The sequence below is a fragment of the Hipposideros armiger genome, unplaced genomic scaffold, assembly GCF_001890085.2.
Source record: "Hipposideros armiger isolate ML-2016 unplaced genomic scaffold, ASM189008v1 scaffold_111, whole genome shotgun sequence".
Taxonomy (NCBI): Eukaryota; Metazoa; Chordata; class Mammalia; order Chiroptera; family Hipposideridae; genus Hipposideros; species Hipposideros armiger.
Genome location: NW_017731461.1, coordinates 1,261,148 through 1,272,531, shown reverse-complemented (window position 1 = coordinate 1,272,531; position 11,384 = coordinate 1,261,148). Strand labels below are relative to the sequence as shown.

The window sequence follows — 11,384 nt, the reverse complement described above, 5'->3', positions numbered from 1 at the left end:
GCGTCCCAAGCCAGTTCTTAACCAACGCGCCACTCGGCCGGCCGTAAGCTGGAGCTCTTGACCAACATATTGGGGTGTGGAGCAGTGCTGGGTGCTCGGGTTGGCTGACCATATAGGGCCCTTTGTGGGGCTCAGTCTCCGGTTCTCTCCAGTCTTCTGGGCCTGGAGGAGCTGAGCAGCAGCCTCTTTGTAGGGCAGACAGAACCGTAGTACAGTCTCCTTTGTCATTCCCTGTGGGCTCCTGCCACGTTCTGTATTCTCTGGATCTCTCCCAAGCACGGCCAGTGCAGAGGCTTGGACCTGAGCTGAACGAGTTTTTGTTCACTTAAAAAAAATGGCATGCAGCCTTGTTGAGATATAATTGACATATAATGAACTGGACGTGTTTAACGTGTACCATTTGATAAGTTTTACCATATGATACACCTTTCAAACCATCACCACTGTCAAAATAATGATTATAATCAATTATAAACATGATGCATTTTATTTTATTTTAGTTTTTTGCTTTTGCCCTTTTTTTTATTGTTAGTTTCAGGTGTACAGAACAATGCAATAGTTATCCTTTTCACCCCTCACAAAGTAACAACTCCCCTCCCCCCATCCACTGGCCCCCCACCCCTGATATCATGCTTATCTATTACAATTCCATTGACTCCATTCCCACTCTCTACTCTGATGGATTTTATAATAAATTACAAAAGTGACCATAAATTATTTCAAATATTATAGAAGGTCAAAGTCTACTTTCTATAGCGTTACTCCCACAGGTGGGGACTATTAACAGTTTCTATTTACATTTTTCACGTGCCTTTCCAGAAATTTTTCTGTGCACATATAAGCATATATCCATTTTTTATTTGTTTATCTTTTTTCTACCCATAAAAATTGGGACTGTGCTACAAAAACTGCTTGGCAATATGGTGTTTAAATTTGAGAAGAGATCCTTGACTTACAACTTATTTCAGATCTACCCTACTCTTTATTGGCTGCAGAACATTCTGCTTTATGAATGCACTGTGACTTATTTAACTGGGTACTAGATCAGAAACGAAATCAAACCCCGCAACTGAGTTAAGGGCGGGGAAATGGTGTCTTAAACAGTCGTAGGCCGGAGGCTGAGAATGTCCTTGCTTTCTCCCCTTTCTGAAGAGTGCTGGCATGGATGATTTCCTTGTCCGGTTCCTTTGATTCCTTTTCTGGGACAGAAAGGTCTAGGGATCAAGTAAAACTCCACTTGAAGGACCTCTGTTGGGGTACTTTCCCAAAGTATCACATTTTCTCAAGCAGGGGTTTCTGGGAGAAATATAGAAGATGGAACAATATAGTCTGCAGCTACTTCTTTCTGATTCAGGGCTCAGTCCCCAGTGTTATTTATGATCACCTCACTTTGCTACCCATAACATTTTAGTTTGTTAAATAGATTGGCCTGTGTGATTTTTTTTTTTTCTTGAGACATGAGAGAGGGTACTATATGCTGAGCTCGGTGTGATTTGTAGGGAAGGCAAGTTGTGCGTTGAACGCTGGAAGGGAGGTGGGGCGGGGGGAGGACTGCATGCCCTGCTATTGTCTGCAGGCTCTGCCCAGGCTGATGCGATCAGGAGTGGCAGCGCTGGCAGGGAGCCCTTCTGCTGCAGGCACTGGGAGGTACTCAGGCAGCATTTCTATTTTTAATATAATTTGGGGGAGCCGGCTTTTAGCTCAGGCCCTGCCCTTCCTTGCCCATCCAGATGGCAGAGTCGGCCACAGCTGCTGGGGCTCCGGCTGCCAGTGGAGAGGCGTGGGGGGCTGTGGGCACAGGGCTGAGGACACAGCAGTGTGCCGGGCAGGCAGGAACCCTACTGGGGAAGATGGAATGAGTTGTCTGCTCCCCACCGCTCCTGTTAACCCTTGTGTCCCAGAACAGACGGGGCTCCTGTCAATGTGACAGAAGGAGTACAGGTCCTAGAAGGGGGACTGGCACTGAAGGTGGTTTTTTTTTTTCTTTTTTTGCCTTAGGCTGGGGGAGGGGGAGGAGTATGAGTGGAGGAGCTAACATTTGCGGCAGACTTCTTCGGGCCAGGAGTCGGAATTTATGTACATAATCCAAGTGAATCCTTACCAGAAGAAGCCCTGTGAGGTCCGGTTTACTATCCCATTTTCTAGTGGAGGAGACAGACGCCCTGGGCAGGATATGCTAGAACAGAGGGTGGAGTCTAGGCTGACTACTATACCCCATTGCCCCACCCCTGCAGAAAATATTTGAACTTATCAAGAATAGTCCTCTTTTTTACCAAATTTGTCCAGACACCCAAGCTTTAAAATGAGATTTGGGTTTTATTTTGTTTGTTTGTTTGATGGATGGTTTAATCCCTGACTGGAGAAGGGGCCATCATTGTCCACTGATCGAAGCTGAGTGCTTGGGGGAGCTCAGAGTGGAGCAAAGGAGCATTCTGCCTTTCCCCCTTCAGGTGCCCAAAGGGTACCCTTTTTATCCGGAGTACAGGGCTCTCTCGTTTTACCAACTCAACATCTCTCCAGGATCCTTCCTCTTTATATACTTGTCTTCTGCCCCCAATTCTGCCCACTTAATTTCAGCCTCCCCGTTATTGGTACTGGATGGAGGTCTGGGGCCTCTGTAGGTGTGTGGTGTTCGTGTGTGTTTCTGCTTTCATTTTGCAACTGGCAGTGAAGGCTTCCAACCACAGGAGGCAGGATTTTCTTTTCCTTGTGTGTTTTCCTTCAGCCTCTGGCGTCTGGCTCTGCATGCAGTGGCTGTGGGGCCTGACTCCCCCTCCCCAGGCCAGCAGGGCCGGCCCTGGCAGCAGCTGTGAGCCTGGGGGCTTAGCCAGAGCCTCAGGAGGCTTTATTGTACAGTAGACCGCCCCCCTCTTCTGTATCCCGAGCGGTCCTCACCCACTCAAGAGCCACTTCTCAGTGCTTCTTCCCTCTTAGGCATGGGAGTAAGTTGGAGGATTGAGGGACCCAAATACAGACCCCTCCAATATAACCTTTTCACTGCTACTGCCTACAGGCCCAGAAGTTGGTAAGAGAAGACAAGGATGCCAGCCAGTCTAACCCAGATGAGCTGCAGAGCAAACAGTCCAAAGGCTCAGAGAGGTACAGTGTGTGGGAGACCGCCCTCAGGTGCCTTGAAGGGCAGAATTTGGTCTGCGTGACACAGTGTGCTCCTGCATGAAGACAGATGATGAACGATTAGATGGCTTTTAGAGCCTGTGTGTGTGTGCGCGCGCGCGTGCGTGTGTGTGTGTGTGTGTGTGTGTGTGTGCATGTGTGTGCGCGCATATGTGGTGTGTGTGCGCGTGCATGTGCAAACCCTCTGAATCTGTACCAGACAGGAATGTGAAGTGCTGCTGGGTACCTTTGGTGTGCACATAGCACCACTGTGGGACCAGGGCTTTGTCTTTGTCACGAGATTGGATTAAGCCATGAGTGCCGTGGAGTAGCCTGCGAGAGATCTGGGAGAGGAATGCTAGAGGGCCAGTTCTGCAACTCAGACCTCTGACTGGGGCACTGCCACATCCGAACTGGCTGAGGCTAGCTCTGTGTGTGGTGGTGGTGGTGGTGATGGGGGGCGGGGGGGGGGCTTCCAGCTTCTCAGGCCTGGGCCCATGAAAAGAGAAGGGCTGCCACCCTGGAAAGGGGAGGGGGGCACTCATTCTGCTTTTTGGACCTTGAAAAACTAGCAGCATTCTTCCTTAAAGCTGTAGCTTCATGCATTTTCTATTGCCTGAGTCTGACTCCTCTTTCTCCTTAATTTGTGCTCAGTTCTTCCATCCCTCCCTGGCCCCATTGATGGTGAATTCTGGGCATGGATATACCGAGAGTGTACCTAGCTCTCACTCCTGGGCCAAGCTTATGTAGCACAGGGACCTGGGAAGGCCCAGTCTGGTCCAGGCAAAGGGAGTGCTCAGTAGCGAGTCACTCCGCCCTGCTTTTCTGGCTGCTTTGCCCTCTGTGGCTCTCCGTGGATGTGGGGCTGGGCTGGGGTACAGTTTGGAAAGAGGAATGGACCTAGCTCCACATACTACACTCTCCAGTTCTCTTCCGGCTCTCCAAGTGGAGGGGCCTGACTTTGCTGCTCTGCCTGCTCTGACCAGGTTATCACCTCCACTTCTGTATGGGGAGCAGCTCAACAGTCCCCTTCACAGCCAGGCCACTGAAGAAGCGCCTCTGCAGGCCCCTGAGGGGCAGCCTGAGTGGAAGGGGACAGAGGAGCCTGGGGAGGACTCTACAGCCAGCCCCCTCCTGCCTGTTTCCCTGCAGAGGTAAGGGTGAGCGGGGATCCTTTCAGGGTGGTGGTGGCCCCATCCTGTGTGTAGTTGTGTATGCCAGGGCTGGGAAAGCCGTTGGTGAGGCTGGCGGGCCTGGGGAAGTGGGGAGAGCTGGGATGGGTCTGCAGCCTCAGCAGCAGTAATAGAGGTTTCCTCTGCGTGTTCCACATGAGCTTGGGAATGAGGAAACCGGCCCCTTCCTAGTCCTCAATCTACAGCTAAAATTGGGGTGCAGCCTGATTAGAGGAGCTTAGAATCTCTTGAACTAGGAACGGTCTCTTCTGACCCAACTGCCTCCCTGCCAGGGGCTGGGGCAGAGACCGCTGTTACCCAGACTGTGTAGGTCCTGCCAGGTGGGGCATCTCTCCGGGTCTCCACGCATCAGCCCCCTCCTGCCCAGTAATCCTCCACCTCTAGTCATTCAGCAGATCCCTGTAGAGCCCTGTTGTGTGCTAGGTCCCAGGGCGAGGGAGGTGCAGAACCCTAGGCTTCTCTGAGGCCAGCTGAGAGGACCTTCGTGCCCCAGCTTGGTCCAGAGCCTGGTGTATATTTGCTAGTTCTGCTCTGGCAAGAGGAAGAAGCTGGTTTTAGAGCTCACTCAGTCGGAATGAGTCGCTAGGAGAAATTGAGCAGCGGATGGTCCATCACCGGCATCCATTAAACACCTGCTGTGAGCAGAACTTGGGCCCTGTAACCGTTCTGAGTCCCATGTGGGACCTGAGTGTCTGGTCTTCATTGTAAACAGCTCGGGAAGAGGCAGGGAGAGGAAAGTGGGGTATAAGACCTGAAGTAGGGAAACTGTCGGGGCTGCCTCCCTTGTCCCCATCACAATTTTTTGACCCTGAATGAGGTATGTTTGGAGCCTCTCACCTTCCTCCTGGCTTTAACACATTTTCTTCCTTATGGCTTTCAAGGAAGGAGATCCCAAGCCCACCTGTCACCTACAGGAGGGGCAAGGATCAGCAACCCCAGGCTGAGGAGCTGGGCACGGGGCAGGCAGAGGCCAAGGAGCCGGAAGAGGAGGCAGTCCGCCCCACCCTGCCAGTCCCTCCGGAGGTGTAAGGGCGGGTTTTAATGTGTCTGTCCCTGTCCTCCAGTGTGTATGGTTGGCTTTAGTGCCCATCCACTCTTGGGTGGCGGTGAGGGGAAGCTCTGGCCCTGGTCCAGTGGGTGGAACGAGGGGAAAATGCGTGTACCCTCAGTTCTGTGAGCAGCCTTGATAACCCAAGTAGCCATCGCTGGTCCTCGTGTAGGTTGGCTGAGGTTTCCCGGGCTCCCTTCGTCAGGACCTGGGTATACGGGTGGAAGCAAGAGGTTACCTCCTGCCTGGGTCATTAGAAACCTGGTAAACCACGTTCTCCTCTCTACCACGCACTGTTCCTCTCTTTCTTTACAAAACGTTTTATTATATGTCAGCTGTAATTGGAAAAACAATGCGTGCTCAAAGAAACCTCCCCAAAAGTTTTATTGAGATCTTTACATACATGAAAGTACACAAATCTGAATTGTACAAGTCAATGAATGTTTACATAAGTACACACCACGTAACCACCACCCAGACCTGATGGAGAGCCTTGCTGTCCCTCGAGAAAGTTTCCTCATGTCCCTTTCCTCTAATCCACCTGTCCCAGGTCACTGCTATTCTGGCTTCTGTCCAGTAGATTTGTTTTTCTGGATCTCCAACTTCATGTAAATGGAATTAGATGGTATATAGTATATATCATTTTTGCCTGGGTTTGCAGCCCACCTATGTGGTTGCATGAAGCACTTCCAAAACTTAAAAATTGCTTAGCTTTTTTTCTCCCATTTTCACCTCCCCCTGTCTCACTCCTTTTACAGATGAGATAACTGAGGCTCAGAGAGGCGAAGGCATTTGCCCAAGGTCACATTGCTGGTCAGTTGCAGAATTAGGACTAGACTCTAGTCACGGGAGCTATAGACGTCTGACTTGTAGTCTGCAGCCGTGGTTCCCTTTCTGTACATGGAGAGACAAGAGCCAGGCTTGCGCAGGTTTCTCCATCTGAACTGAGCAGCAGAAAAGAGTTAAAAGTCCCCAGGAGTCGGGGCTGACTGTTGAGCAGAGACTGGTTCGTCCACTGATTGCTCACAGGAAGTGTCACCGAGAGCTGGCAGAGCACATGAACTCCTGATCTCATGTCATCACCATCAAAACAGGAGTGATGTAGGGATGGGGTAGCGCCGTTTTCAGGTGGCGAGATATCCTACAATGACAGCTCTGACCTAGAGGAATGACATGGCTTTCCCAAGTGTCCTTGGTGGCTGTGGACAGCCAGATCAGGGTGCTTTCTATGGGGACAGGAGGTGAGTGTGGGCAGAGGGCAGAGGGCAGAGGGTATCCACCTGGGGCCTCCGGGAGAGAAGCTGAGCGGTGAGAGAAGCCAAGTCAGCTTTAGTGTTTCTCCTCTGTCCCGAGGAGGCTGCCCCTGCTGGGGTCTCAGGGACACTTTCCTTGACCAGTTTACACAGTGCCCTTAGGACGTGTCTTCTGTTCCTTTCTGAGTCTTTTCAGTCCCCACAACTTCTTTGTCATTAATCTTTACAGCTATATTAGGAATGGATTGATTTTTCTGGGTGTTGTAGGGAGTAGCTCTGTCTGTGTCTCATTTGTACCTGCGGGATTTTAATTTATGGAGGTGACTGACAGCACAGAGAGGCCATTGGCACTGAAAGAATAATTCATTACTAACATTTCCAGAGAGACGAGAGCATGCTACGCCACGCAGGGCCATGTGGAGAAGGACCAGGGCTGCTCAGGGGGCAGAAGAGGCGAGAAGCGAGAGTACGACCCCGAGCATTTCTTGTGGTTTTCGTGGGAAGGGATGGGCGAGGCAGGGTAAGTACCCTGCGTGAATGTAAGAATGGATGATTTGAATAATTTTGTGGATTTTGGATTAGGGGGTGACCTCTAGTTGCCTGGTACCTGGTCCTGGGTGATTTAGAGTAGGGAAATATCTGCTTGGTATGAGTTAGAGAAGGAGATGGTTGCGGTATAGACTCAGGATTGGTTTGTTTGCATATGACAGACATGTTCCCTTTGTTGTTGGTAAGAATTGGCTAATCCAGGGAGGCGCAGTTTCTCCTTGACCAGCAAGCTTTTTAAGATGTCAAACATCACAAAATACAGAAAATAAGAAAACATGATTCATAGAGTGTCACTTCATAGATGTAGTCAAGCTGAATCAGGAGTTAGGAGCAAAGGGCAGGCCAGCGAGTGCGGGCAAGGCTAGCATGCAGCCGCCACCATGCACGCTTTTTGGCCAGAAGGCCTGGGTCTGGGAAAGGGGGAGATTCTCCCCTTTGTCATCCCAGCATCTTTCTTGAGGTGTTTGTAGGAAGAGGGTAGCTTCATTAAAACCACTGGGTTGAATGTGAGCGGAAACGAGAACTCTTGGCTCGCTTGCGATCCTGGCTGCGGTGGCGCACAGCCGTTTCGGGAGGTCTGGGTGCCTGTCTCTCTTCCTCTTCCGTCTCCCCGCCCGCCTCCCCTCCTTGCTTTCCTTCACATGTCTCAGCTACTTGGTGGCCAGCCTGAAATGTTGATGCTCTGCAGAGCCTCGTCTTGGCCCTCACTGTTGGAAACTGGGTCTCCCTGATGCTGATACCTGAGGAGTGGCCTAGAAATCAGATCTACCTCTTCCTCTGGAGTCTTCAACTTCCCAGGCATCTCAAAGATCTTTCAGGCCCATTGTTGATTGCTTTGGACCTAGGCTGGGGGTTTGGGGTATTAGATCTTTAAAACGGGGACACAGAAAAGAGGCCTATTGAAAATTAGGCCTGTTTGCCTGCGTGCCAGGTTTGCAAGCCAGCTCACCCGTGCGTGTAGCCTGGGCACACACTGCCTTGCCGTCTCATGCCCCATCTTTCTGTAGCATCTGTCCCTAGGGCTCCACATAGCTACACAGCCCACAGGGGAGAGAGACATTAAAAGGTACCATCTCAGGAAAAAAAGATGTTTTCAGCCAAGGTTGGAAATGAGTTGGAGGGTTGATGAGGCAGAGAGCTGCGGGGGGAGGCTCTTTCCAAGGGCAGAATTCTCAGAGGAGGTGGCAGCCACATCTCTCACATCCGCATCAGTTGCGCTGTGTCAGGGGACCAAGAGGAAGCCGGGAATTCGAAGGAGGGGGGGAGATGGAGCTGGGTGCAGAAGAGAATTGGACGCATAGCTCAAGACTGTTTCTGGTCTGAGTTACAATTTTAGGAAAGGGGGTAGGAAAGATTTTAATGGTATTTTAGAGACCACAGTGGCCTTTTTTATCTTCCTTCTCTCTCTGGTCTCAAGGGGCCAAAATGGAATTCCTAAGGCCTTGTTTTCTTCTGCTTTTCTAATCTGATCGGGCACACTGCCTTCTATCTGCTGCAGTGCTAGAGCTGGAGGGAGAAGGGGGTTCTGCAACCCCAGCAGGGGGACTGGCTCCCCTGTTCCACTCTTGCTCCAGTACTCCTTGACTTGGACCACACCCACATACTGCTGAGACTGACTGGGTCACGTGCCAGGCCTGCCATAGCCTGAGCACATGCAAGAAGGGTGGTGGTTGTGTGGCGAGATCAGTTTCTAACATAAGATTTAGGGACTTGGGAGTGCAAACACATATTGGCCTTTAGGAGAGCCATTCTGGGAGGTGAAATACTTTATTCTGCTTATGCTCTCATGGTTCCAAATGTTCTTGGGATTTCTTTTTGGGCATGTCCTTCAAGAACCAGCGTACAAGCAACAAACAACGTTCGTAATTTATAGACATCTTTGTAACCAATACCATTAGTCCTCATCTTCCCACCCACCTAATACATCCAGGTTAGTCCTGAATTTCTTTTACCCTTTTTCACCCGTTCAAGTAACTCGAAGCAGATGAAAACACGGCCTCATCGGTGACATAAGGAGCACCCTGTACCTGTAGTGCTCTTGCTGCTCTCTTTGGCTTAGGGAACGGCCTCCGGCTTGGCTCCCTGGGCAGTGTGGGAGGGGGTTTCCCATTCCTGCATCTGCATGGACGAGTCTGGGTCTCAGGGCTCGGGGAGATGCTGCTCTGTCTGCCGCTGGCTCATAGGCGTTGGCCTCTGTTCAGCTGGGGAGGCAAAGAACAGCTTCTGGGGACTCCCGAAATTGCTAGCATGAGCCTCAAGTAGCAGGCAGAGCCCTAGTGGGTGACAGAAACAGGGCCCTGAGCCATCTTGGGGAGAACTTGGGAGGGACAGAGCTTTAATCTCTCCCCGCTGCTGCGAGCTCCTCAGCCACGTCTTCACCTTGGGCCACAACCACCGGGCTCACTGAGAGCCTGCTACGGGCTGCCCTTCTCCCCAGGCTCTTGAGGCCTTACACAGCCACGGTGGGGCTTGTCCTGTAGAACAGGTGCTGCCTGTATGTCCGACAGGGGCAACCTCACTGCCTGCCCGTGGGGGACCTGATTTGCATGTGTGACTTCTGATCGTGGGCCCTCCATTAGGACTCTGTATGTGATGATCTGTAACTGTCTAAGCCCTGATGCCAAAAGGTGGGTGGATATTAAAACTAGTGAAATGCTGTTCTCCACCCTTGGTAGGCGATCTCCAGAGCTTGCGGCTCCCCCAGAGCAGCTCTCAGAGGCGGCCCTGAAGGCCACGGAAGAGGCAGTGGCCCAAGAACTCAGGCAAGACCAGAGGCGGCTCCTGGAATTGAAGCGAGAGAAGATGCGGCAGCTACGGGAGAAGCTGCGGCAGGAGGAGGAGGAGGAGGAGACCGTCCAGCTTCACCAGCAGAAAGAGAAGTCTCTCAGGTCCTGCCCCTCCCCCCTTAGATGAGCTTCCCAGAGCCTCACAGTGAGGACACTGTCCCCATGCCGCGGGGGGTGGGGTGGGGGGGCACTCTTCCCCCACCCTGGAGATCCCAGGAATGTCCGTGGCCCACCAAGACTCTGCCTCGCTGGCCCGTGTGAAGGAATGGGCTCCCTGGCGAAGGATCGTGAGCCCTCTCTTTTTGGGAGGGAATTGAGAGGGAAGGCGCGATCATCATGAGAGTAGCTAACGTGTTTTGACAGATTATACTGATCCATGTGCTTTATATCAATTTGATTAGTCCTGTGAATGGCTCTTATGAGGTATTGTTATCAACCCCATTTTGTAGCGTCTATGATATAGATGAAGAAATTGAGGCACAGGAAGGTTAAGTAACTTGTCCAAAGTATGGAAGCTAAGAAGCAGCAGAGCCTGAAGTCTGTTTTATTATTTACTTCATTGTCCTCTCTTTTGGGAGTCAGGGCCCTGCTGGGACCCAGTGAGATTGGTAGGGATCACATGATATAGTGTGAGGCACTCGTGCTCAGGACCCAGAAGTTTCTATTTGGGTTCTTACTCTTTGAGGAGCTGGCTGGGAAGCCCTAGACAAACATGACACTTAAGCCTGGGCTGGGCCTGTGTGTATGTGATTGTGTGTGTGTGTGTATATATATATGTGTGTGTGTGTGTGTGTGTGTGTAAATAAGCTAGAGATTTATTTTTATAAGAAAAGGCAGTCTAGGGCTCGCATAGTGGCTCCACAGAGTCACCAGGTCCCTGTCTCCTGTAATCTCTCTGCCTCTTTAATGCTGGTTTTTACTCTCAGGGTCTCTTCACAGTCCAATATAGTTGTTGGATTTCTAGCCATTGTGTCAGTGCTCCAGGCAGGAAGAATAGGGGTAGAGTATAAAAGGGGGTACCTTCTAGCTCATTCAGTCCCTTTAAAGGAGTTTTCCTGGAAACTTTATCCAGTAATTTCCACTTATATCTCATTGGTTACCCCTGATTGCAAAGGGGACTGGGAAATGTAGTCCTTTAGCTGCGCCTCTTTACCTGATAGAATAAAATTAGGGTTCTGTTAGTAAGGAAAATGAGAGAATGGATATTGAGAAGGTAATAAGCAGTCTCTATCACAGTCGCAGGATGGGAAAAATGCTACAAAAAGGTGTTAATGTAATTCACTTACTTTGCAGTTTATCTACAGACTAAATCTTTTCCTCTTGGACAGAACATCCAAAAGTGGTAGAAACTTATTTTTTTTATATCATAGATAACAAAGAGTGTATAAAACATTTCTGCTTAGAGAAGCTAACAGAAAACCATCACTTCACTCCCCAGCGG

The 11,384-nt window shown here is 50.6% G+C and overlaps 1 protein-coding gene across 20 annotated transcripts in view; it reads left to right on the top strand.

Moving 5' to 3' along the window:
- CEP164 (centrosomal protein 164) overlaps positions 1 to 11,384 on the top strand; it is an 81,335-nt gene that overhangs the window by 55,726 nt on the left and 14,225 nt on the right. For 15 of the 20 annotated variants that reach the window (XM_019647474.1, XM_019647485.1, XM_019647481.1 and 12 more), the window contains 5 exons: positions 3,014 to 3,099; positions 4,101 to 4,268; positions 5,189 to 5,332; positions 6,991 to 7,128; positions 9,833 to 10,045. In XM_019647474.1, the coding sequence (XP_019503019.1) occupies positions 3,014 to 3,099; positions 4,101 to 4,268; positions 5,189 to 5,332; positions 6,991 to 7,128; positions 9,833 to 10,045 (749 nt within the window). The remainder of the gene's footprint in view (positions 1 to 3,013; positions 3,100 to 4,100; positions 4,269 to 5,188; positions 5,333 to 6,990; positions 7,129 to 9,832; positions 10,046 to 11,384) is intronic. The other 5 variants (XM_019647484.1, XM_019647473.1, XM_019647469.1 and 2 more) reach the window with 4 other exon arrangements.